At 35.2% G+C, this 26,758-nt stretch overlaps 3 protein-coding genes across 3 annotated transcripts; 1 reads left to right on the forward strand and 2 right to left on the reverse strand.

Annotated features, from left to right (window-relative positions):
* Nucleotides 1-6,967: 6,967 nt before the first annotated feature.
* LOC127790592 (transcription repressor OFP6-like) lies at nucleotides 6,968-7,892 on the reverse strand. Its single transcript, XM_052320162.1, has one exon. The coding sequence runs from the start codon at nucleotides 7,842-7,844 to the stop codon at nucleotides 7,155-7,157; it is 690 nt and encodes a 229-aa protein (XP_052176122.1). The 5' UTR covers nucleotides 7,845-7,892; the 3' UTR covers nucleotides 6,968-7,154.
* Nucleotides 7,893-15,769: 7,877 nt separating this feature from the next.
* On the forward strand, nucleotides 15,770-18,061 carry LOC127790085 (putative HVA22-like protein g). The gene is made up of 8 exons (XM_052319362.1): nucleotides 15,770-15,956; nucleotides 16,062-16,150; nucleotides 16,390-16,445; nucleotides 16,620-16,718; nucleotides 17,147-17,191; nucleotides 17,291-17,354; nucleotides 17,529-17,735; nucleotides 17,841-18,061. The coding sequence occupies exons 3-8, from the start codon at nucleotides 16,414-16,416 to the stop codon at nucleotides 17,853-17,855; spliced, it is 462 nt and encodes a 153-aa protein (XP_052175322.1). The 5' UTR covers nucleotides 15,770-15,956; nucleotides 16,062-16,150; nucleotides 16,390-16,413; the 3' UTR covers nucleotides 17,856-18,061.
* Nucleotides 18,062-20,325: 2,264 nt separating this feature from the next.
* On the reverse strand, nucleotides 20,326-21,749 carry LOC127790086 (uncharacterized). The gene is made up of 2 exons (XM_052319364.1): nucleotides 20,874-21,749; nucleotides 20,326-20,777 (listed from the first exon to the last, which is right to left on the reverse strand). The coding sequence occupies exon 1, from the start codon at nucleotides 21,427-21,429 to the stop codon at nucleotides 20,887-20,889; it is 543 nt and encodes a 180-aa protein (XP_052175324.1). The 5' UTR covers nucleotides 21,430-21,749; the 3' UTR covers nucleotides 20,326-20,777; nucleotides 20,874-20,886.
* Nucleotides 21,750-26,758: the final 5,009 nt, after the last annotated feature.

Genomic DNA, 26,758 nt, shown 5'->3' on the forward strand with positions numbered 1-26,758 from the left:
AATAAAATAAATTTTATTAAAATAAAAAAATAAAACCATCTTCAAAGTCGGGGAAATCAACAATCGGGGAAAGTTGGTTCCATGGCTACGACCATGTGTGTGTATATATATATGTGTGTTTGTATGTGTCTATATATATATGTGTGGGGGTTGACTCTCTCTCTCTCTCTCTTCTCTTTGCTATAGCTCGTGACTAATGCACAGAGTGAGAGTATGAGAGAGTGTGTGGGGGGGGGGGGGAGGCTATGGCGGTGGGTCAGCAATCATGGTTGTCATCCATGTGTGTGTATATATATATATATATGTGTTTGTGTATATATGGTGTGAGAGAGAAAGAGAGAGGTGAGGTGATGGTCAGGTGGTCGGAGAAGATAATGGGTTGTGGAATTAAAATGAAAATTTTAAAATTAATGAAGAATTTTACAAAGTGTGAGATGTGAAGAATAATTTTACTGGCTGCGGATAGAATTTATCAAAAGATTTATATGTAAATTTGGGCAGTCGACCCTGGCTAATTACGAATCTATAGGTTTGAAGCTTCAAATATTGTGCGATATTTTATGGAACAAGAGGATGGATGGCTCTGTATTTTGCTAAAATTGGTTGACAAGAAGCAACGTCTCCATGTCAGTAGGTTGTACTGTGTGCTTCATTACAACCTTGTCTTTTGCACTCTGGCCTTAAGATTTCGCGCACATTAATTTAGCTGCTAACCCCAAAAAGAAACCAGTGAAAAGGAAGAGTAGAGAAAGTCCAAGGTGTTGGAGTTGGGAAGCGTGAGGCCCATTATTGCACTTACAAGGGATTTGGATCCAAACAAAGCAGCCTGTGCTTTGTCTTCTTCTTCTTCAAATTGATATCTCATGTATTGTGCCCAAACTTTTACTTCACCTTCTCTTCCCTTCGGACACAACATATAGATCACTGGTTTTCTGCTCTGGGGATAAGGTCTGACGTCAAAAAAAAAGAAGAAGAAAACCAACAGCATCCAGAATAAACACTAGGTCTGGCAAATTAACAGGATTCGATTCATTCAAATTTTATCATATGAACAAATCCCCTAGTACTGTATATTATTTTGATTTCATGATTCAATTGAAGATGCATAATATTACAAGTAGCTAGTATTATAGTCAAATCAAGACTATTAGAGAGTGAGTGAGCGAGTGAGTGCTCATTAAAAACTTATTTTGACTTTTAAATAAATTTATAGAGCCGTAAGGATATATAGAATTAAAATGAATCCTCCAGAACCCATGTGAATCAGTAGTCAACTTTTAACTAGCCATATAAGATTTGACAGGATCATAATACTAGGCATAGTGTAACATTAATCTCAACATATGCTAGCAAACGACAACTCAGCAAAGTCTAAACCCTAACCCTAGTTTTTTTTGTTTTTTTGTTTTTTCTTTTAGGGGGGGGGGGGGGGGGGGGGGTGGGGTGGGGTGGGGTGGGGTTGGTGATCCTAACTTACCCTAGTTTTCAATGTTGGTAGAAGTCCAGGAAAAATTTGGCCAAAGGCTTTCATCCCCAGATGAGCAAAAATAGTTTAAAATCATGGAAGACCAACTTGGACTTCATTATTGCTGTGCTTGCAATTACATTGCACGCACTGCCTGCTTGACTTTGAGCAATCAGTATTTATACACACACACACACACACATTAATTAAATGAAGGCCCCCCACCTTCTGCACATTATTACACGCGCATATTTGTATGATTTGCCCTTCGTACGTAACGGCTGTTCAAATTTTGAATTAGATTAGATTGAAAAGCTCTGTCTGATTTAAGATTAAACAATTTAATTTAATTTGCTTTTCAATTTAAATATTTAAAAAGTTGGTCTTTGATTTAGTCTCAATTTTAAATAGTGGCAGAGTCAGGATATTTAAGTAGAGGGAGTAAACAATGATGACAGAAAACGTTTAAGTTATACAAGAATTAACTATATTAATAAAAAAATATTATAATATAACATTAAAATATCATATCAAACATTATTATAGTATTTCTACGTAAAATCAAACTCATATTTTTCAAAAATTCTTTAGTTTCAAAAGAAAAAATATTATACTTATATTTAGGTCTTTACAAAATCATAGATATTCTCATCGAGTCTTCATATTCTGAAACCACTAAATAATTTTTTTATTAATTGTCAATTGTATCAAATGTTTCATTGTCAATATAAATAACCAAACAATAATTCATCAATTGATCACCAATTCGATTGCATAAATAATTCTTAACAAAATTCTTAGCTGAGAAAACTCACGGTTGTAGTAACATGAAGAATTAAAATTAACTTCACAAGCATATACAAACCATCAATTCCATTAACTTTAAAAAATTCATTATTAGATCGTACATCAATTATATAAGTCTCCAACTCATTATGAAGTTCCATAAAATCAACTACAAAAAATTCTAATGAATAAGGCTGAACAAAATGAACCAACTTATATCCTTGTCAAAAGTATGAAATGAATTATTTGGATTTAAACATGATACACAAAGAAGTAACTCAGTATTTATTTCTATGAAACGATTATTGAACTCATGGAGTTATTTGTCTATCACCTAATAAAAAGTCCAACTCTGTAATTATGCATATTAGTATGATGTTCAACATTATGCTTTGAGCGTCTTGAAACAACATAAACATCATCCATATTTGGGGCCACTTTCATGATGAAAATATGATCAAATTTAAGATTAGATGATTGAATTTTACAAAATCAGTGAGTTGCATAGGTATTCTCGAGAGAAAATGAAAAAAAGAGAGAGAGATATTGTGTAGGAGAATAGCGTTCCAGATTTTGAAAGGCCTTCTAGATTTTCGATGGTGGGGTGAGAAGGGGAGGAGAAAGATTAGTGGGCGATAAAAATATAAATTTTGAATAAATATAATAATTTTGTCTCGCAAGGAGGCGATTTCTTCCAAATTTTTGGTAGGAGGATAGGTCATGGGTGGGGAGGAGAGGGATTGGGGTGGGGGGAATATAAATTTAAAATAAATATAATATATTTTTTTATAATTTTGTCCAGGTAAGGGGGCAGTCGCCCTTAATCCCGCGGTGGATCCACCCAAGTTTTAAACCAAAGACTGAATAAAGACAAGGGAAATTTTATTTACAGTTATCTATTTTGTTCTCCACAATCACCTTTTAATATACCTGAAATATCTTTATTTAAAAATTTATTTTTACTCTTTTTATTGCAGCCACTTTCTCTATCAATAAATTGCCCATTAGCTTCTATACGTGCTCGTCCATTCATGCCAAAGATGATGTATCTGGACACATATACAAACACACATATATAGATACACAATCACAAACACACATCTGAACACACACACACACTTGGCGCCTCCGCCAAGTGTGTGTGTGTATATATATATGTGTGTGTTTGTTTGAATGTCTGTGTATTTATATGTGTGTGTTTTCTTGACTTATGCATATATAATATCCTCAACTATTTTGTTGTCTAGAGCTTATGTAGTAAAGAATTGACGATCATTTTTGGCATTTAAGACCTACATTTAAAGGTAGCCAACCAGCCTTCATTAATTTTCCACTATGATATTGGTCTAGTTAGAATCAAGAGGATGGAGTTTTGAGTTACTGACTTCTAATCCCAAGCATCATGGTCTATATTTAGCATTCAAAAGATTCTGTATTTCTTTTTAAAATTTTGTATTTCAAGAATGATTGCTTGAAGATGGTTGTGGTTGTGTGCAACGGTAACAGAAGAGGATATTTTTAAAAAATATTGGTTATAAAAAGTTATTAACATGGCTGCAAAGAGTAAAAGAGAAAAAATAGGTTTTTACTGACTGCGAAGAGTAAAAAAATTGGCTGCAAATAAATTTTTTCTAAATACAATACTATATCCAGTGCATATATATTGCATACACATACATATAACAGTGTATGTACTGTTGTACGTTAACTAGACCAATTACATGAAGTTTGATTCTACCTTTATTCAATTTTTTATCAACTCCAATTTTAATCTGATCTAATTTAGAGCCAGACTAGATTGATTGAATACCCTATTCATTACGCCCTGCAGACAGTTTAGACACAAGAAGACCCAAATAATAGATCTAGGTTAAACACATGAGCCAAAAACAAGAACATCCAAGACTCAATGGGCCAAAAGTCCAAGGGAAGTCAAAGACTTAGATATGATCGAGTGGAGGCAAGTTCACTCGGTCATGGTTGGGTGGAAGTAAGGCTACTCGGTCATGAGTGACCTTACCTCCTCAAGTGCACAATTAGCTCATTTTCAAAGAAAATTTGCCAAGGAACAAGTCATCAAAGTGAATGCAAGTAATGGGAATGACCAAAAAAGCTACAAGACCAAGTGGAAAGATCTCCACTCGGCCATGACCGAGTGGCATGCACTCCACTTGGTCATGATTTGAGTAGAGTGAATGCCACTTGGGTCATGTTCCTTCTATTTTTGGTCATGATTCGCCATCTCCTGGAGCCTCTCTCACAATTAGGAGATCTTTTCGGGATGTTCTTCAAGCCAAATTTAGGAACTTCTCTCCAAGCCTCTCCCTGGAGCCCACATGAATATTTCAAGATTTTTCAGAATATGCTATCCTAAAAACACAAGTTGAATGGCATGTGTCCCTTTTTTTTTCCCTCCTTTATAAATAACGGAACCATCTCTCCCCTCAGGTATGCTCATTTTAGTACTCAAACTTCATTTTTGTGCTCAAGCACTCAAAAACTAACTTTGATATTGGAGAGTTTATGCGGAGGCATTCACTCAGCCCCTAACCAATTGTTCTTGTTAACAAGACACTCAATTATTAGGGTACCTGATTACATCAGATTTTCATAATCATTTACATCCAAACTTATATATCTCCTTATCATTTACATCCAGATTTATAAATCTCCTAATACATCAAGATTTACAGGTTTTGGGATCACTTATATTCAAACTTGAAACTCTGGGGATTATTTTAAGTTGAGGCTCATTTTCCTACACTATAAATTAATTATTGTATTGAAACAACAACAACAACAACAATATATAAATTTTTGATGTCTAAATATATAAATTTATATGTAAACTAATATATACTCCCTCAAATATTAGCTAAAGCCTAAAAGGAATATTGAAGGAGAAAACCAACCTGCATTGATGATACACTGTGGAATTCCACAGTAATAAGCAAAGAAAGGCAAGCGTTAATGACAAACGAGTGTTGGAAATGAAAAAGTCAGTCGGTCTCAGTCGCAAAAAGAGCTGTTAAATAGTATCATTAAAGCTCATTAAAATCACTGTCCTCGCATTAAATTTCAAATCCCAGCGCCTATCTTTGCAACTCATCACAAACTACACATACCAATCTTGACCTCCCAACATCATCGATCATGACTTCTTGGAGCCAATGAATTCATCCCACTCGCATGCCATATACACCCGCCTTTTCTCTTATCTTCTTTATTTTTTATTTTTAAATGATATAATATATCAAAACTATTTCATAATCGTATTATTATTTAGGAAAAATCTCACAATAAATATACTTCTGATGTAATTATACCAATTATTTTTTATTTTAAAAGTACAAATAATTTCTCTTTTCTTAAAATAAAGGACTAAAATAATTATTTTATTCTTTATATATTTTCTCTCTTCTCTCTTTTTTATTTTGACTAAATAAAAAATAATGAACCGACGTACAATGAACCCAATAGGTTTTTGTGCCAGCTTGCAATAATCCCATCTCCTAAATTCATTATGAACTCAAATTTAAATTTGAAAGTAGAGAGAGAAACACTATTAGGTTCTTAGTGGGATTTTCAGTAAAATTCTATTAATTTGAAACTAAATCAAATCTAAATAAGGATTCGTTCAAACCTAAATTGAGGATTCGACCTAAATTTAGATCTGTGTTCAATCTAAGTTTGTTCAAACTTGGATCAAGGGTTGAATAAATCAACCCAAATATAAAGAACAAACCCTTGATCTACAATTTTCAAATCTAAATTCATCTAGATTTAATTAAACTTAGAGCACAAAGAGAGAAAAAAAAGAAAGAAAGAGAAACTTACCAAGATAGTAGGGGTGAAGGTCAAAGGAAAAGGTGTTAAAAGGAAAATCATAAGAGTGTGTGGGAAGAAAAAAGAGATAAAGAACAGGGCTAGAAAAGAGATCGATTTTTTTGACTCTTAGAATATAGGTTGAGTGGTCGAATGAGTAATATGTCAGTATTAATTTATTAGTTTTTGACTTCATTTTTTGTTCTGCGCAAGGACTAAATGTCTAACATTTGATTTATTTTTTCTAATGTAATTGATGGCACGGATATCGAAAATTGTGCGAGTGTAGTCGTCGCAAGAGATGGGTTTTTTTGTGTATAAGGTTTTTTAATATATATATTTTAAATATTGGGGATATTATGTTTAATTTTTTATTATTTAAAAGGTTTTTGTTGGTATTAAAATCACAATAAGATGATTAGAATCAGATGGTAGAAGCTCGACGTCTCATGCTGAACGTAAGCCACATGCTGTTGAAGCAAGGAGTTACCCTTTCAAGGGATGTTTAAGAAGGGCTGTTTGTTTCCTTTAAGTCGGTTTTTATAACACGTTAAAAGTGTAGTAGAAAGTAGATGGAATAATGTTTAATGTTCCAAGAAAGTAGTGCATTCTTAGTGGCCATACCCATACATGCCAATTCTATAACAATGAATTTTAATTACTACCTTACCCAGTGATGAGAACATTTAATGATCTGAGTCTAAGGAGAAGATTAATTTTACGTCTAAAGATTAATCCCACATGCTTTTTCATTAATGGTGCACAATATTATAACTACAAAATTATCAATTTTGTTGAGACGAGGATGTTATGGTAAAGGGAAGAATAATGTTAGAAATCATGATTGATGACGGTGTCATAAGTTATGTGATACTTTTTTATTAAAGGAATTTAAGAAGACCGTGTGTTATTGTCTTCTAAATTTAGTATATCCTTTAATAAAAATACGACACATAACAAATAACACTAATTTATAATTTAGTATATCATAAATTATCAATTCTAGCATTAATTTTATTAATAAATCCTGCTACAGTGCTACCGATAAAAGTACATTCATGACGGCATGTGCGATGCCTTAGAAGGCACGTGACACGCGCCCACCATGCAGATGCAGGTTGGGAGATTTGACGGAGATTACGCCGTTCCAGATCTCAGTGAAAGCTCGAACGATGACGCCATGGAAGCACGGCGAATTCAGCTGCAAGAAACAGTTGAGCAGCTCCCGAAGATCTTCCCTGGAGTAAATCTCCCTCTCCAAAATCATCTGAAGCATCGACCGCCGGAAGTCGAGATAAGGGTCGTCGGAGTCCTTCTCCACCGCCACGCTCCCGCCGCCTACCCTTCCGAAGCCCTGCACCGCCCTCAGGCTCCTTATGTCCGACTCCTCAGGATCGGAGTAACACTGCGGCGTGCCGGTGTTCGGAGAGAAGGTGGAGGAGGCGGAGGCGGTCGCCGTCGTGGTGGTGGTGGTGGTGTAGTCGTCGGCATACCGGGGGTCGACTTTGTGGTATGTGGGTCGTTTGGAGTTGGGTTTTGGGTGGAAGATCTTGGAGAGCCTTGGCCGCCGGCAGCTGCTGCAGCCTATGTCCACTGCCACTGTGTTGAGCCGGAGCTTTCTCCGTCCGCCCGACATTGTAGAGAGAGAGAGGGTGGAGGGAGTGCCGGGGAGGCTAGGTTGAGAGATAACTGAGAGGGATTTGAATGACAATGAGAGAGGCATGGTTCGCTCTGTATAAATGGAAAACCATATTAATGCAACCTTCATTTTTTTTTTTTTTTTAATTCTCTGGAACACCGGCGAGCGACCGGGCCCCCCCCCCCCCCCCCCCCCCCCCCGCGAGGGAGGGCATCCCAAAATAATATAATAATATTATTATTTATATTAAAAGGAAGGAGAAAAAGAAGGAGAAGTTATTTTACAGCCTAATCTTATGTAGACCAACACTTAAATGTGGGAAAGATGTTTAAAGATGTGTGCATTCTATCTATCTATCTATATATATTTATCTGAAGAAAGTTGAGGACGCTGACATGACTGACAGTGGGTATGATGACCTAGGGATTAATACCAGATTAAATAAATTATTTGATTTAATTTGATGAATTTAAGTTAACTGCGTACTGATTTGGTGGGCTCGGCTGTCAGCTCTGCAACGAACTGCTGCATCGCCATGAAAAATCTTATCCATTCAACAGGTAAGTATTATTGGGCCTCATTTGGGCTTGTGGATTACTATGGGCCCAAAGAATTGGGACGAAGTAGGTTTAGGTATTAAAACCATTGTTTGTTTGGGAAAGATATATTAAACAATAATAAATGTTCATTATTACTAATCTCTCCCCCAAACTATTTTACGCAATGGAGAAGTTTCTTCTACGATTTAAATTTCATCCTTTGTCCTAAATGCACTGTTTGTTAATATTATTATTTTTTAGTTTAAAGACAAATAATATATAAATAGAGAAAGGCAGAAAAATGATTCTATTCTATTTTAGTGAATATGTAATGTAAACATATATATACCGCTCACAAGACAACAGCAGTATTTCATTTGCACACTACTTCACAGCAGTATTGATTTTGTTTTCATGTTTTAATTAGCAAAAATATATATTTTTTAGTAAGGAAGAGAGAATTATAAAAATATTTTTATTTTTTCTCCCAACCAAGAAATTATTCTTCCCATAATTTATCCTTCAGAATTTTTGTGCTGTGGCCCAAAACAAACCACAATTTATGAGCGGCCGTCGTACATTGCCCAAGGGTTTATCGAGAGACTTACCGAATATAGTCAAAAAGATTAAAATGTCCTCCCAAAATACAAATTTGCAAGGGATGTCACGCCTCTCTCTCTTCTCATGGCCGCAATGCAACCGCCAACTACTGCTGCCTTCGCCTCGTTGCCTCTCTGTCATCGCCTTGTCGCCATCGCCTCACTGATTGTCGCTACATCCTCCAATGGTCGGTGAGGTGATGGCAGTGAGGCGAAGGCAATAGCAGTCGAAGGTTGGTAGTCGCATCACGGGCATGGGAAGGGAGAGAGAAGAGAGGCGAAAGCAGTGACATAGGCATTTTGATTTTTTTACCCCCATTCGGTAAGCCCATCAGTAAATCCCTCGGGCAAAGTAATGTTTTCCATTTATGAGAAATGTGTTAATTGCCATCCATGAATGATTTTACACTAATTTTTATCCCAAAATATGTAGTTAACTCTGTTTTTTTTTTTTTTTTTTCTGCCATTGATCTAACATCGTCTCCATCTCTATCGAGCTCTTCCTGCTTCGTCGCCACTTGTGTTCGTTGATTCCTTTTGCGTCATAGCCTTTATCCTCAAGTTCCACTTGTGTCGCTATCTCCATCCAGATTTACCCTTCTACTTTGCCATCTCAGTCTTCACCTGTCTGTTTATCGAGCTCCGCCTTTGTTATCGTCTCCATCATTGCCTTCGGCCAAATTGACCTATTTATGTTGTCATCTTCGTCCTTCTGCACCAAATCCACCTCACTACGTCGTTGTCTCTGCCTCTGTCCATCTTCGCTTGGGTTTTCGTTGTCGTCGTAGTGTTCGCCTGCTTCACTATCTAGCCCTCTATTTGGCACTCTCTCTTATTCACTATTAGGTATTTTTAGGCTGAATTTATGCATTTGGTGAGCTATTATTCATTTTGTTCTTCATTGATATGTTTGTTTGATAATCTATCAGTGATGTTGTTTGTTGGTGATCTATTATTCCTTGGGGATCTATTATTAATTTTTTTTTTTGTCATTGTTCATGATTTATTATTGTTGTTGCCTGTTGGTGATGCTCCATTCTTCCATATTGTGTCTGTTGTTATTTTTTATTTGCAATGCTTTTGATGTCTTTGTGTTTTTGTTGTTGCCTTAAAATATTGAACAAAACTCTTTTTTATACTTTTGTACAATATAATAGGATTGTTCTAATTTGATCAAGTTTTGATAACAATTTGTGTTCTCGTATCAATCTGCTCTATATAGATGGGACAACCAATTTATTCGTATTATATGCAAAAAGGTTGTTGCAATTGTAGTTGCAGTAAACGGTTTAGTCATTGATGAGTGTAAAAATAGTAATAGCATACAAAGATAACATCGTCTTGATGCCAACCTCTTTAAAAATATTTTACATACTCATGTAATTAATTAAATCAAGGTGATAGGCATTGTTTTGAATAACTTTGTATGATGCCAAAAATATTTCATCAGTTATGTCATGTCTTAGAAACATTTAAATTTTTACAATCAATTTCAAATATGAGTGTCATGAACCAAGTGATGATTTTCTTGCAAATAATAGGACACAATATTAAGTTTCGAATTATTGGTGACAATGTCTAAAGATGAGTTAAAAGTGAACATTACTATTTTAGAATTGTACTATGTGCAAGTTTAAAATTATACAATATTAAAGATCTTGAAAGTGCCATCCTTGCACAAATGGTCAACAATGAAATATATTATCCATATTTTATGTGTTTAGTTTGCCAATCTAACAAAAGAAAAAGTTTTCACAAAGTTTTTTTTTTTTTTTTAATTAATTAGGATTGTGTTGGAGCACATGATGGAACTCATGTTCATGCAAATATATCTTACGAAATTCAATAGAAATTTTATGGTCAAAAGTATGGAACTACACAAAATGTGTTTGCAGCCATCTTTTTTGATTTAAAGTTTATGTATACTTTAGTTGGTTGAGAAAGAAATGCACATGATTTAGTATTTTAAATGGTGTATTATCAAGAGATGAGGGGTTAAGATTTTTAAAGGTATTCATAAAATTAAAATTTGTTATAATTATACAAATATAGACATGTTTTTTAGTTGTAATATATTTTTGTATTAAATGTGTAAAACAATATTATCTTGCCGGTTATGGCACCCAAGGTGGAGTAATAACTCCATACCATGGTATTCAATATTATCTCAAAGAATTTACTAATCACCCATTTAAAAATAAAAACAAGATGTTTAATTTTTGTCGCTCTTCACTTAGAAGCACAATTAAATGCAATTTTGATATACTAAACTAATGATTTCGTGCAATATATTCTCATCCATATTGGTCCTATAAAACACAAATTGATGTTCTGTTTGCTAGTTGTATTCTAATAACCATATAACGGGAGGAGATCCTAATGATTTTATTATGAAAGAAATTATTGCATCGAGTTAGAGTAACACACAAAGAACCTTTTCAAGTCAAAGAAATGAAAGAGAAGAACAACGGGAATATGCATAAAAAAGAGATACGATAGCCCCAACTATGAGAAATGATTATATTGTAGCAAGCGTAGAATAAATATGACATTCTTTTTTTATCTATAATTTTTTGTGATGGTTATAGATATAAGCAAAGTAAAAGACAATAAAAGTAAGATGAAATATTTTAAATGAGCTAAACTTATGTCTTACATGCTACTTCAAATCTTAGGTTAGGAGGCTACGAAAGGGAATAAATCTTCTTTATCTTTCAATTCTAAAAGTTTTCAACATGTTGCTAGATTAATCAACTTGAAATTTGGGGTGAATTGTGTTCCTCATCACGTTGAAAACCACTTGAAGATAGTGAAGAAGAAATGGAGAATTTTAAGCCAACTAAAGAAGAAAAGTAGTTTTGATCGGGATGATTTTTGTAAAGATAAGAACTACTGCAAAGGATGTATACGATAAGGAAATAATAGTAACTATTTTACTTTATTTTTTATGCATATTTTTTTTCTGTTTGCTTTATATTAATGATTCAAATTTAAACTTTGTTTGTGCGTTTGATTATGCAGGCACATTCTAATAATGAAAAGTGCTTGTAGAAGAAAATAGAGATATACAATGAGATGACACTTGTTGGAGAAAATGATACGGCAATTAAAAGTTTTGCCAAGTTATTTCACGATATCAATTTTGATGAGATCTTAAAAATTCAATCGATTTAATTAGATGATGATGTTGAGATGTAGGAGATGCAAAAAAATAAGAGAGACATTATCATCTAATGTACCTTTTGTAAATGGATCTCACAAAAAAAAAAGAAAAAAAATTACAAGTACGAGGATACAACTAATTCAATCTTGGTGTGTTTGATTGGAAAAAGATGGAAAAATAAAATATTTTTCAATTTCATGAAAAACAATTCTCATCCCCCTAGTTGCAATTTTTTATGAAAAATTGGTCAAAACATGTTTTAATGTGTTGTACTATGAAAATTTTTCATGAAAAATGCTAAACAATCAAACATGCAAGTATGAAATTTTTTTCATTAATGTGACATTTTTCATGAAAAACAATTTCAATCAAACATACTCTTAGTTGTGGACGTTAAGGAAGTGGCTGTAGCAATTGCAAAACTAAGCAAAAAGACACTTCGGGTGTGTTTGATTGAAAGAATATAAAAAAGAAAAATATTTTTCAATTCTATAGAAAACAATTCCTCCATTCCCTAGTTGCAATTTTCTACGAAGAATGGGTCAAAATATGCTTCAATATGTTGTATTATGAAGTTTTTCTATGAAAAATGTTAAGCAATCAAACATACAAGTACGAAATTTTTTTTATTGATGTGATATTTTTTATGGAAAATAATTCTAATAAAACACATCCTTGATTTGACATTTTATATAAAATAATAATAATAATAAATTTGACAAAATTACCCTTCCTTCATCTTTGATTACTTGCTTGAAAATGAGAAGACCACACAAGGTTTATGGCCAAAAGTGATAGACTAAGGAAGCTTTGCGCGTGTAACTTTATCAAAAGAGAGATGGTGGATATATATAGGGATAGATATAATAATAAAAAACTGATATTATAAATAGTGTTACTTGAAACTATTTTTTAGGGAAATTATTTTTTACTTTCCTACAAGAAACGGAGATCAAGGACGAGGAATTTAATATGAAATTATAATGGAGTTGCGGCGGTATTCAAACTCTAATTCGTTGAGGGATCCCCCAATAAGAATCCGTTTGGATCACGTAATTAAACATACCTAAATTAATCCCAATTTAGTCCTTAAACAATTCAAAGCTTACCTAAACATGTGATCTGAGAAATTAAATTATTATTAACATAAAAAAAAAATCACAATGTCTAAATTATAATTAAATATTCAACAGAAATTAAGATTGCGAATTAAGAAGAAGATCACAAGTATCACCTTAACACGTCTCTATAGTTTGAATATATTTGGAGAAAACCTTTTTCTTTTCTTTTTCTTAACAAAAAGAACTTTCGTTTAAAAAAAAATTAAACAAATGGTGAGGAAATTAAGTCAACTAAATTATATATTGATATTATAATTCACCATTTATATAAATATTTCTAATTAAACTTAGGGTGCGTTTAATTGCAAGTATGAAATTTATATATAAAAAAAATAAGTTATATCAAATTCAATTACTTAAAAATTATTTACATGAAAATTATTAATTAAAAATGTTTGATTGCAATTTTTTTTTTTATGAAATTTTCTTCCCAAACCCACCTTCATCTCCTTCCAGCCTTCTCCCATCTCTCTCTTTCTCCCCCTATATATCTCACAAACCCAGTTCTTCTCCCTGCCTTCCCCCCATCACCGCCATCATTGGAGAATGAAGAAATCCAGTAGCACGAAACCGATAGAACCTGCCTTCTCCCCTTACTAGAGAAAGCATAGTCGCCATTGCTGCCTTCTCCCATCAAGACCTGGAGAATAAAAAGACGTTAGAGGAAAGAGATGAGGTCAATGAGGCGTCCGTCGATCGGACGCCATGGTCGGTTGTAGCGGTAAGCGTCGCTGCCCATCTCTTTCTCCATTCCAAATCCATTTTTTCTCCCTACCTCCTCCCCCTATCATCGCCATCGTCAGTTGCAGCGGCCATCTTCGTCATTGCCATCTTCGTCGCCACCATTGTTGATGGCCGTTGCAACCGCTAATCTTCGCTACTCTTTTTTTGTGTGCAGTGGTGGAAGAGGAAGCAATTGTGTGCTTTCCGTGTGTGGTTTCATGAAAAATGAAATCTAACCCTCCATGAGAAAATCAATTACAACAAAAGTGAAATTGAGAGCCACGTGACTGCACTATGAAAAATATTTTTTATGAAAAGTTTGATCAATCAAACACTTTAAAAACAGGAATTTGAATGGATAATATTAATTTTTTATAAAAAAATGACCAATCAAACGTGCCCTTAAATGTCCCTGTCTTGCATGTAAGCCATGAATTCATTAAGATTCCGTTCACTTACGCCATGAGTGATGCAAATTAAATTAAGCACCAGCCTCAGATAAACCCACCATCAACCTAATCTCATCGGTCCATCCTTCCTACCTTTAATATATTTCATTTGGTACGTGAATCAATTAATATTACTATTTATTGTAGCAGTTTCTTGGACATATCAGTCGGTCAACCAAACCAACATTAATAAAAAACCATTCCTTCACGTGAAGAGTACCATTTTTATTTTATTTTAAATTAAAATGAACATGTATATATATTAATTGTTTTATAATTAATTTATACAACTATATATATTATTAAAACCAAACAATATATATCCGCCCGTCTTTTATATAAGATTCGAGTCATTGTTTGAACCCAACTTTGCTATCATATGCATCAACACTAAATAATTTAAAGATCAATAAATTAAATTACATAAAGCGATAAACATAAGTATCTCATGCACCAAGGGGCGGAGCTAAGAAAATTCTTCAGGGCAAAATTTATTAAAAAAATAATAATAGAGTAATATAAATATACTAAAAGTTAATAAAATTCATTCAATATCTTATAATAGTTTTTTTTTTTTGTGAGAATTTGAAATTGGATTATCAAAATTTATAATTTAAATTTATTAATTAATTTTTTTCATAACTAAAGTAATTGGGTTTAAATTAAAACCCAATCTAACATAAATAAAGACTTATTAAAAAATTTAGACCAATATAAACCTCAATGAATGGCGGGTCACACTCACTGGCCTTCACTGGCTCGCCCCTGCATGCACCACCTAACTTGCTTCATAACAAAGTATTCCTTATTTAATAAAGTTGAACAAAAAGCAGCCAGTGTTTTGGCGTATGGTAAGTAAGCTAATGCCCAGTAAAGGGCATACATACCTAAATTCTAAGAATTTGATACCACGGTTTGGTCGAAACTTAACCTAAACTTCAACTGCTCTTATAATTAGTTGAAAATTAAGTTCGAATAATCAAATAAACCCTGGATGTTATTTAATACTAATTTCTAGCCAGAATTTAGTTCCTAAATACATAATAATTTTTATTTTAAAGGGATGTATTTGATTAGAATTATTTTCTATAGAAAATGTCATATCAATGAAAAACTTTCCATTCTTGCATGTTTAGTTGCTGAACATTTTCTATGGAAAATTTCACGGTACAACACATTAAAGTATGTTTTGACCCATTTTTCATAAAAAATTGTAACTAGGAGAAGAATGTGAGAATTGTTTTCTACAGAATTAAGAAATATTTTTTTTTTATCTTTTTCTAATCAAACACACCCTTATTTTATTTTAAAATTAAAATCCTCATAATTGTGAATAATGTGATTCCCGTTGACTTGGAATTCAAAGTCTGCAGATTAAAATAACGTAAAACGCCATAAAAATAACGAATAACGGTAAATGAATCCGTTGGCCAATTCCGAAGATATCCTAAGCATCTATTTAATCCGCAAGGCGTCCGGCGCACGAAATCCCGCGCCTTCCTTCTCTCTGTCTCTCTCTGCCTTCTAAGTTTCATCCAAAACCAAATCCAATCGAATCGAATCGAATCGCCGTTTAACTTCCCAGGCACAACTGCTCATTCATAACCAACTTCTTCTTCTTCTTCGCGCTCGCCTGAAACACACCAGGTAATGTAATTACAGAAGCATGTATCAGAAACTGTTCGATTTTTCTCTCTTTTCTTCGTCGCCTTTTCATTTTGTTGACTGAAAGTTTCCGTCCCAATAATGCAGTCTCTGAATCCCCTGCTCGCGTTTCGAATCGTGTGATCCTTGTGGAGAGGGATCGCGATCACAAGTTCGTTTGTCTTGTCGCTTAACAGGTACGATTCCACTGTCTTTTGGATTGGATTTCAAAATATGAAAAGCTAAAGTTAAGATTAGGATATTTTAAGTTCAAGTCTTGATTAATCTAGATCTGTAGGTTTATCTTTATTTCTTGTGTATTTCACTTTATAAATTGATCTATTTGACAATTATATAATTCATTCAAAGCAATACAAAATCTATTGTTTTAAATTCCTTGTTTCTGATGAACAAGAATATTAATTTGGTTGTTTAGGAATTCGACACACCGGGATAGAAGATGCTGGGAGAGTTCATCTCCAGAGGACTTGTGTATGTTGGAAGCCAATTAATTGTTCCTCCTGGGATCATTCTTTCGCTTTCTCTGTTTTGTCTCTTGTTTTCGAATCTATCCTTCATCTTCAGCTTGAGCTGTTCAGAAAGAGAAATCTTGAATATTGACTGGGCTAATTAAAGATTGAATTGTATGCGTTTGGACTGTTGCAGAATGGTTCTGGGGTACGCCTACCCTGCGCTTGAATGTTTCAAAGCTTTAGAGGGGAACAGAGTTGAGACGGCAGACCTTCGCTTTTGGTGTCAATATTGGTAATAAATATTTAAACCCCATTCGTTTATGTTTTCTCTTTTGTTTCTTTTGAGCTTTAGTTCTAGATGCGGTTGACCGGCATCTGTTCAACTTCCAACATTTTGAAGGTTCCGTAGAGTTCTATACCAATGAAATTTCTAAACTGGAGTTATTTGACGAATATATATTTGTGTAAGAAAAAATGGATTGACCAAAAGGAATTATAGAAAACAAAGTTGAAAGAGATTAATCAAGAAAAACTTCATAAAAAATAATTAACGAGCTAAAAATAAGAACGAACTAGGACCACAGCGGTCAATATGTTTGACTTGTTCCCCCCCCCACCCCCCCCCAAAAAAAAAAAAAAAAAATTAAAATGTCACCTTCCCATTGAATTTTGAAGTCCAGATTTCCTAATGAGCTGAGTGTGTATATATGAATTTTTCAGGATTATTATAGCAATTTTGACGGTGATGGAGAGATTTGTTTCATGGTAATGCAGTGTTTAATTTCTTCCCTAAATCTTAATTAATTGATTGGCTGCTGTTTTCTGCTCTCCATTAATTATTAATGAACACGTTCTCTCCTGAAGGGTTCCAATGTATGACGAGGTGAAGCTTGCAGTGATCATCTATTTGTGGCATCCGAAAACCAAGGTCTTACAAATTAACCCTCATTAACTAATAACTACTAGTAGAAGCAATTGTAACCCCTAATAGTCTGTCTGCCTAGTTGTAAGAGATTACAATGATCGCCCATAAACCCTTTGCGACTGAATAGCAGTCTACTTATCTCGTGTTTATGATTCTGGTTCTGGGCATGTAATATAGGGAACTGGGTATATCTACGAGACATTCTTGCGGCCGTACGTGGCGAAGTACGAGCCCGGCATGGACCGGAACTTACAGGAGGTGAGGGCGAGGGCGTGGAACGTGGCCCTGTACTATTGGAAAAACTGCACCGAGCTGGGGCAATCAGCCTTTGTAGATATTATGGACTATTTGGCTCATGGGAAGGTTTCAAGATCGAGCAAGAAGGTAATATATACATAACATTTTTAATTGCTTTAAGCTTTGTTAAAACTCCATGGATGCTTTTCTACAAATATGAAGAGGAATTTGATCGGATGTGTGCACCAACAGGACAAGAAGAAGTGAAGTTGCAGCTTGGATTAATTCAAATGGGAGCAATACTTGTACAGAAATGTTTGTCTAAAACAAACCATACCTAGTTTTGTACTTCTATTGTTATGCTTAGAATTACTTGCCAAGATCTTTAATTGATGTTGTGAGTGAGGATCATCTTTATTCTTGTTAAGATAAATATCATTTTTATTAGATTTTATCGTCAAACGTTATGTCTATTTATTTTTTTCGGTTGCTATTAATTTTTTTTTTCAATGTATATTTGACTAAAATTGTTAAGTAACATTAAGGAGGTATGGTTGAAATTCAAAATAAATAAGAGACTCAATATATAATACAAGAAAAGGAAATTAAGTAAAATAATCATTTTAAACCTAAAAAGACCGAGAGGCTCGAAATGCCATACGATGATTTTTGAAGGCCTAAAAGTGCGAATTAGGGAATTAATTGCGGGTATTGCGAGGCGAAACTTAGAACTTAACTGCGATGGATGGGGGTCCAATTATAATGAGATTCAGAGCTCTAGCTGACAGTTTAATGCTAGAAATAAGGAAAATGATTTTTGGGCCTACTAGTTGGCTCAGGTTGGCCGACGGCGGGGGCAAATTTGTTCAATTGATCCAATCAGCTCCAAACATTGCAGTCCTAGAAATAAAGTTGGGGCGGATGGGGTTGGTCAATGGTCAACCCTTTTATCATTTGTCCATTGAGAGAACAATTGAAGAGTGTCAATAATAAATTTGCTCCAATTATAAAAAGTGGGCGAAGTTGAGAGGAAGGAATTGGGCTAGTATAATCAATACAATGGGCCCAAAGCTGAAGGTATGGGCTAGATGTGTTATGCACGTGATGAAAAAACAAAAGCCCAAATGAAAATGGGCTAATACTCACGTGTAATTAGAGTTGAAAAATAAGCGGGTCGGGCCGCCTCCTGCTTGGCCCACCGATTTCATGGGCCGAGTAAAATTTGGTCCACGAGGGAGGTGGGTTAGGCCAGGCAATAGAAAATGGGAGCGCAACACAGCCCTATGACTCTTAATAAACGAACTAAGGCAGGCCGGGCATGACCATTTTGGTGGGCCACCTCTATTTTTGGTGAGCTAGGCCACAAAACACTGACCCGGCACGTCCCGTTTGATATAATACTTGGTTAGGTTGCGAGACGGGCCACCCGACCTATTTACCAACTCTACCTGTAATGTGAAAAATTTATGAGATAATTATAGAATTGCATACAAAATTAAAATTTAATGATCTTTTTGTATCTTAGTAAAAAGTTTAGTAACATTTTTGTTACAAATTAAAGTTCAGTGATCTTTTTATATTTTAGTGCAAAATTCAACGACTATTTTTGTAATTTGGCCATAAATGAGATAACTAAAATTGAGAATTCATAGAAAAAAATCAAAATACCTTCTTGGTGGAAGGGCATATATAGAAGGAAAAAAGAGCGTTTTTGTTTATTTTAATATATTATATTTAATATCACCATTCTGCAAGATGTAATTCTAGTTTTACAAGGCTGTGCCCATGGCAAACTTTAACATTTGAATTAATGAAAATTTAATAATTTGGCCCTTGGGATTTTTTTTTTTATTTTAGTCAATTTAGCTCCTGAATATATATATATATATATATTTGCTAAAATTAACTCTTAAAATTTTTGAATGATTTTAATTATTAGGTAAATTTGAGAGAGAAAAAAAACTAACATTTAAGGAGCAAAGAAAACGATTTAAAAAAAAAAATTAAACGATAAATTTAGCACGATTTCAAGTTTAAAGGGTAAAGGCTAAACTAAAAAAATAACAAAAGTTGGGAGGCCAACGGTTTTTTATTTTCTTTTAACAAGACAATGGAAACTAAAAAGGTTGAGAGGCCACAGTACAGACCCACAGTTGTAGACGGGACACCACGAATTTCCTATGAAGACCAAGTACGCACGAGCCTAAACAATTTGTTTTGTCTGAACGTACGTGGCTGGGTCAGGACTCAGGGCTCAGGAGTCAGGAGGACTCACGACTTAAATACACGTTCACAGGTGGATGTGTGAGGTTTTGTGTCGCCATCCATTGCGACGAGGCTCTCTGTCACATGACATTTCAAGCTCATCTCTAAGCTTCATTTCAGTCCAAGGAGTCACATGTTAACCAAATAGCCTTCACATCAGCAACAATAAAGCTGTTGGATTTTTTTTTTTTTTTTTGCTGGTTCTGTGGTTGCAAGCAGCAAACAATTGCTGTTTGCTTGTTCTATGGTTCAGGTTAATGTTATGTGGATCCAACCTTTAGCGTGGCACCTAAAAGACAATATCGCTGTTTCTGTTGTTTAAATGTTAATTTTTTTACAGCAACAATGCTGTTTGCAATCAGACGAACGAATTGTAAATATGTCCACGCCTACATTTACTAATAAAACAAATATATGGGCCTAATTTTTTGAAAGAAATTAGGCTGCAGTGAACAAAATTGTATGCACAGAATATGCACCCAAAAATACATATATATATATATGTATACACAGGAATACATCTTCTTCTCCATACCCTCTACTCTATGTTGGTAACAAGAGTAACAGTTCACTGCATCATCACCAACACCATGGCTTCTACTATATTATATATATATACACGCAATTGCAAGGTCTAATTATATGCTTTACCAATATTTCCTTCCTGAATACTGCAAACCACCGCCGCACTTCATCGGCTCCTCCGCCCCTCCCACTGGAAGCAACCGCGCCAACATTGCCCGGTGCCATCCCACAACTCCCAGCAGGAAGCTGAACCACCAGACTCGAGCTCGAAAGTTGCAAAAACGAACAATTAATTCCCAACAGAGTTCATTTCAGTCAGGAAAACTCCGAATTAAGTTTTATTCTTTTCATTCTCTCTCTGTACATTGTAAGGAGATTCAAATCAACGAGCCCAAAAGCCTTGAATAAAACCAAAAACAAGATTTGGATCATTCCAAATAAATATTGAAAATAGTACACACATATACAAAGGGAAACAAGCGCCGTTAGTCTTACCGTCAGGGTTTCGCTATCTAGAGCTCCGGTCCGGGAGAGCTCCGACCAAGCAGTCCAAGGCATGGCTCAAGGTGCGAGTGAAGAAGCGGAAGAACGCGGCGAAGGGCCTGCGGCCGGTGATCGCGGCCCAAAGGCGGCGGAGGAAGTTGTCGCCGGGGGCGCCAGGGGAGGTGGACATGGGCTGGAGGTATGCCCAGGCCGCCTGCTTGACGAGGCGGTTGCGGATGGAGATTTCGTAGCCGGAGTTGCCGCCGTAGGAGGCGCAGCTGGGGGACTGGACGCCGGAGGAGGCCCCAGGGAGCAGGTCCCTCAGGGAGGTGTAGGAGGGGGGCTTGAATATAGCCATCGGGATGAGCTCGAAATCGACTGACGACGATGACGAGCACGACGTCGAGAAGTCGCTGAAGATTGTGGTGGTGAAGCTGGCGGCGCGATCAGTCTTAGTTGGCACCACCTTGAGCTTTCCAGGAACGACAACCGGCGCCGTGATGGAGTTTCTTCGGTGGAGTGGAGGATCTGGCGTCGGTGTCATCTCCGGCGAATCCATTAGTCGCATGCTCAGAGGCAGAATCGGAAGCCGTCCGGGAATGGTCTACGATGGATCGTTGATCTCTCTCTCTCTCTCTCTCTCTCTCTCTCAATGGCGGCGTCTCATCTTCAGATGTGCTCTGCAATGCTCTCTCCTGCTCGCAATTATTGGCTTGAACCGTCTCGTTATGATTTGATTTGTTTTGTTTTATTTTTCTTTGGCATTCATTCTTTCTTTCTTTCTTTCTATCTATTTTGGTGGACTGCGTAACACTCAGTGATGGGGCATTTTGTCAATTAGCATTAGTATCGGAACCAATAAATGTTGGGAAATGATTCAATCACCGTTTTGTGGTTCCACCACATTCACCACTTGTGCCTCCTCAATTTTGAGGCTGCAATAATCCTCTCATCTGATTTATTGTTATGATCTGTCCACGTGGAAATAGTAGAAAACGCGTTTACCTTTTAGAAAAAATTTAAGAGAAAACAAACACTCCCTACACGTCACAGTGTAACACCTTGGCAGTGAGAATTGTCTTTAAACTAAACCTATGTTTACAGAGGTTATGCCGTGTTTGACTTTTAGCCTGCCTTCTCTATTTGCCTAATCCACTCATTTTCACTCCTTTTATCTACACACTTGTATTATCCTTCCTTTGCCATAGATTTATACCACTATTTGTTTCACTTTGAACCTAAAACAACTCATCAAATTACTATTGACTGTGTTGATTTATGATTCAAAATTAATTAATATATTTTATATATTTCAATTTCATTTTATTTGCATGTCATTTGACTTTATTAATATATAAATCGACTAGTATTTGTGAGTTGTTGATCATCTCTTTAAACCCTCAATCCAAGGATTGTCATCAAAGCCCCTTTGTATATAAAGCCTGAACAAAAGCCAAAAGTCGTGCGAGAGAGCAGATACGATCGGAACCTTAAATCGCGAGAGAACAGATACGATCGGAACCTTAAATCGAGAATCAAGTACATGTATTGATCTTGCACTATTTTTTCGTGGGATTGAGTGTGAGAGATGCATATAAGATTGTCTTGAGAGTGCTGGAATCACTTGATTGATTAAGTATTGTATTATCTGTTTGTATCATCTTCTTGCTTCGGTTGTTGGTCTTGATTTCATTGTAATCGCTGTAAATTTTTGTAAATCCACTGTCTATCATTTTAGTGGATTGACTATGGTAAAATCCTGTCGTGAGTAAGATCTATTTCAGATTTGAACACGCAAACGTTGTCTCGTTATTTTGTGGTGTGTGCACCGTGGTTAGTGTGTTCATGTGCGTTTGTTGGCTTTTTGTTTTGGTATTTCCACATTGTTCTTGGTATTACCGTGGATGTGGTGCGTTGATAGGTTAAAGATATTGACAAGTGGTATCAAAGCCACTCGAGGGACTCAAGATCTTGATCGCGTCTCTAAATAGACAAAGGAGATCAAGACCAGAGAATCACGAAGGTGATCAGAAGAAGAAAAGATCGCGACACAAAAGGGAGATCAGAGACCGTAATCGGCTTCTGACTCTGTAAGTGCATCATATCCTTTTGTGCCCTAACCTCTCATTGTGTTCTTGAGTGCAATTGTGTTCGTTTATTTTCAGTTCTTCAATTTTTGTTTTGGTTATCTCGATTTTTGTTACTGCCACTGTTGTTTCTGTTTATTGTCACGTTTCTTTGTAGTCTATTGCAAGATTCATTAGGGATTGAAGTGTTATTACTCCCTGTTGTAAGTGTGAATCACTTGATTGTGTGGGAGAGATTGGTGAGGTTGATTGCATGTTATTGCTCGGCATATTTGGAGAATTGTAATATGATATTTGTAATGTTCTTGAGATTTTCTTTGAAACCTAGTTAGGGTTATAAGGATTTTAGCGAGCATTTTTCTTATTTTCGATCCATTTTTTTTGTTGATTCATTTTTCTTTTGTAGTCTGTGTTTTGTGTACGCCGTTTGTCTAGTGTTGTTGTTCCATTTTTTTGTTTTTTTTTTCTTCAATTATGTGTTGCAGTTGTTTCTTTGTTTTTCCTTGCAAAAATCGAACCAAAGATGACACCTATGAAAGTAGAGCTCGAAAAGTTTGACGGCCACAGGGACTTCCACACATGGAAGAAAAAGATGAAGGCTGTGTTAGTCCAACACCGATGTGTGAAGGCCTTGACAAAATAAAAGGAAGGAAAGAAAGGAAATGAGACACCGAAAGCAATGTTTGATTAGGAGAGATAAGACATTAACGAATTAGCCTCCAGCCTTCTAATTCTCAATCTCTCCGACAATATCCTTAGGCAAGTAAACAATAAGTAAACCATTACAAAGGTATAGAGTAAATTAGAGTCTTTGTATATGGTTAAGTCTTTGTCAAATAAAATATATCTTAAAGAACAATTCTTTGGTTTTAAGATGGATCCTTTAAAAACCCTAGAAGAAAATCTGGATGATTTCAAAGTTATCACCATAGGGTTAACAAATATAGATGAGAAAATTTCTGATGAAAACCAAGCAATTATTGTAACACCCCTATTTTATATTTAATATTTATATATCTTTTTCTAGGGATGCGACGCTAGCACGGCTATCAAAAACTCGTGGCGACCTCTTCCTTGGAAACTCCGGCCGAGGAAATCAAGGGGAAACGTCAGAATGATTAACGCCTGCCAGAGTCTTAAAAAAAGTACAAAAGCTGGCATACTTATTCCTGACATCAAAGCTTTGATATTGTCTTATCAATCATTTAACACATTCTTAAGCATTCGTCAGGATCAGTTACATTAGGCAACACTGAAGTTTACATGTTATCCTATTACAATATCTGCAGCAAAAAGACACCAGCAGGACCTTATGGTTGGAATTCTATACATGTCTAAACCCCGCCTCAAGCACTGCTTAGCTTGCCAATATCCGAAGCCTAGCCCTTACTTGGAATGATGCAAGCAAACGTGAGCCACAAGGCTCGCAAGCATAATAGAATAAAGACAACAGGTTAAGAATAGAACTTTTCCCATACCATATGAGTTTCATGCCAATGCAACAATTCATCACGCCATGTACAATATGTGTTTTTTCCCTAAATGCATAAACATAAAGTAAACTGCACATCTTATATGGGACTTGGGGCCCACATAAGATGTATACAATGGCGCCCAAGTCCTATATACAAACCTACTAGCAACTAAGCATAGGCTACCGAATCATTATTCTTCTAGTACTATTTATTTCATCATTTAACATCCCACGCCATCATGCATAACCATCATACATAACATATCGTTATCGTGGGTCTTATCCCCACAGTCTTACACATCTCTCTCTGATATTTTACTCTTGAGTAATGAAATGGTTTTGATGAATGTCTATATGAAAATCAATCTATATGGATTTTGTGAATGAGAAAATGAATTTTTAATATATGAGTTTTGAAGCAAGGTATGAAAACCTATAGAAGAAATATTGAGTAAGGTTGAGTGTGATTTGTTTCAAAATATACTTTTGATAATCTCAACTTGCTTTAAAGATAATCAAAATGAGTTTTTAAAGAATCGAATAAGGTTGTTTTGAAAATTCAAGTTTTTCTAAAGAATAGTCGACTATCAGGATCTTTCTGTCGACTATGCTTCAAAATAGTCGACTGTTTTTAATGTTCTGTCGACTATTTCAGCAACTGTCGACTATCGAGTGAAAATAGTCGACTGTGCATTCTGATCTGTCGACTATTTTTGTTCATAAAATTCAAAAATTTCTTCTCATTTCAGCAACTGTCGACTATTCAAGTATGTCTGTCGACTATTGAATTTTTGTATTAAAAATAGTCGACTATCAGTATATGTCTGTCGACTATTCTTAGTTTTACTTGTAAAAATAGTTGACTAATCTTTTCTTCTGTCAACTATTATGTTTCACAGATTTTATAACGGCTAGTTTCTTCTTCAATCTTTATGGATGCTTATATATTCAACTCATGGATGATCAAGGAGAGGCTAATGGACTGAAATGAGATGATCTAGCAATTGCAAACAATTTTATTCGAGCTTACAGTGTTTGGGCTTTCATTGTTTTATTTTTCTCTCCAAGGCTTTGCTATTCTATCATTGTAAATTTATTGTTAAGCCTTGTTTTTCATTGTGAGAGAACTTGTAACTAAGAGTGTTAACTCTTAGCTTATCTCTTTCATTTGTATTGTTTCCATTTTCCTAGCTTGTGTAGCTAGAGGGCCCATTAAATTGGGAGGTTGTATTTCCTAGCTTGTGTAGCTAGAGGGCCTACTTGTGTAAGTAGGAGGTTTTAGTGAATTGGTTTAAAATCCTTAGTGGGAGCTAAGGTAGTGGATTAGGCTTGGTTTAAGCCGAACCACTATAAATCCTTTGTGTCTTTTATTCTTCTTGCTTTACATTTGTCATTTCATATGTTCTATATTTTAAATCACTAAAACCTCAATTGGGTTAAAAAGTTTTTCAAGTTTTATCATTTAAGTTTTTAAATATCCAATTCACCCCCCTCTTGGTGTGTGCCATAGCATCTCTCGTTCTAACAATTGGTATCAGAGCCTTGTTCCCACTGTTTTTCATTGGTTTAACAACCTAGGAAAAAAGATCTTGTTAAATGGCACATATTTTCGGCTCATCAATAGTTGAGGGTCAAAGTACCACTCGTCCACCTTTCTTTAATGTTACTAACTTTAATTTTTGGAAAACAAAAATGCTCATCTATCTTATGCAGGATACAAGCCTTGTGCAAGTGATTAAGAAAGGGGTTACATTGGCCGATATGGAAAATATGGAGACTTGGACAGTAAAGGAAAGAAGAGATATGGAGATAAATGCAAGAGCCATGAACACTTTGTTTTGTGCTCTTTGCGTCGAAGAGTTCAACAGAGTCTCAACATGCAAAACGGCCAAGGAGATTTGGGACAAATTAGAGGTCACTCATGAAGGCACCAGTCAAGTCAAGGAATCAAAGGTAAATCTACTAATTCATGAGTATGAACTTTTTTCTATGAAATCTTGGGAACCTATTAATGAGATGTTTACTAGGTTTAATAATATTGTCACAAATTTAGAGGCCTTAGGTAAAACATTTACAAATGGAGAAAGAGTTAGAAAAATTCTAAGAAGTTTACCTAGATCGTGGGAATCCAAAATCACTGCCATAATAGAAGCTAAAGACTTAGATAACTTATGTTTTGATGATTTGGTTGGATCTCTCATGACTCACGAGATCATGTTGAAGAGAGATAATGATGAGATAAATAGAGATAAGAATCTTCTGTTCAAAGTTTCACACTCATCTAGTGATGATGATGATGATGATGATGAAGATGAAGATGAAGATGAAGATGATGA

The sequence above is a fragment of the Diospyros lotus genome, chromosome 14 (genome assembly GCF_014633365.1).
Source record: "Diospyros lotus cultivar Yz01 chromosome 14, ASM1463336v1, whole genome shotgun sequence".
NCBI lineage: Eukaryota > Viridiplantae > Streptophyta > Magnoliopsida > Ericales > Ebenaceae > Diospyros > Diospyros lotus.

Excerpts from the sequence above, each read along its gene's own strand:
- LOC127790592 (XM_052320162.1), bottom strand. The coding sequence starts at position 7,844 with ATGAAGGTTGCATTAATATGGTTTTCCATTTATACAGAGCGAACCATG.
- LOC127790085 (XM_052319362.1), top strand. The coding sequence starts at position 16,414 with ATGCTGGGAGAGTTCATCTCCAGAGGACTTGT. Across the intron at positions 16,446-16,619 it reads TTCATCTCCAGAGGACTTGT|AATGGTTCTGGGGTACGCCT; the intron begins GTATGTTGGAAG and ends GGACTGTTGCAG. Across the intron at positions 17,192-17,290 it reads ATGGAGAGATTTGTTTCATG|GGTTCCAATGTATGACGAGG; the intron begins GTAATGCAGTGT and ends TCTCTCCTGAAG.
- LOC127790086 (XM_052319364.1), bottom strand. The coding sequence starts at position 21,429 with ATGCGACTAATGGATTCGCCGGAGATGACACCGACGCCAGATCCTCCA.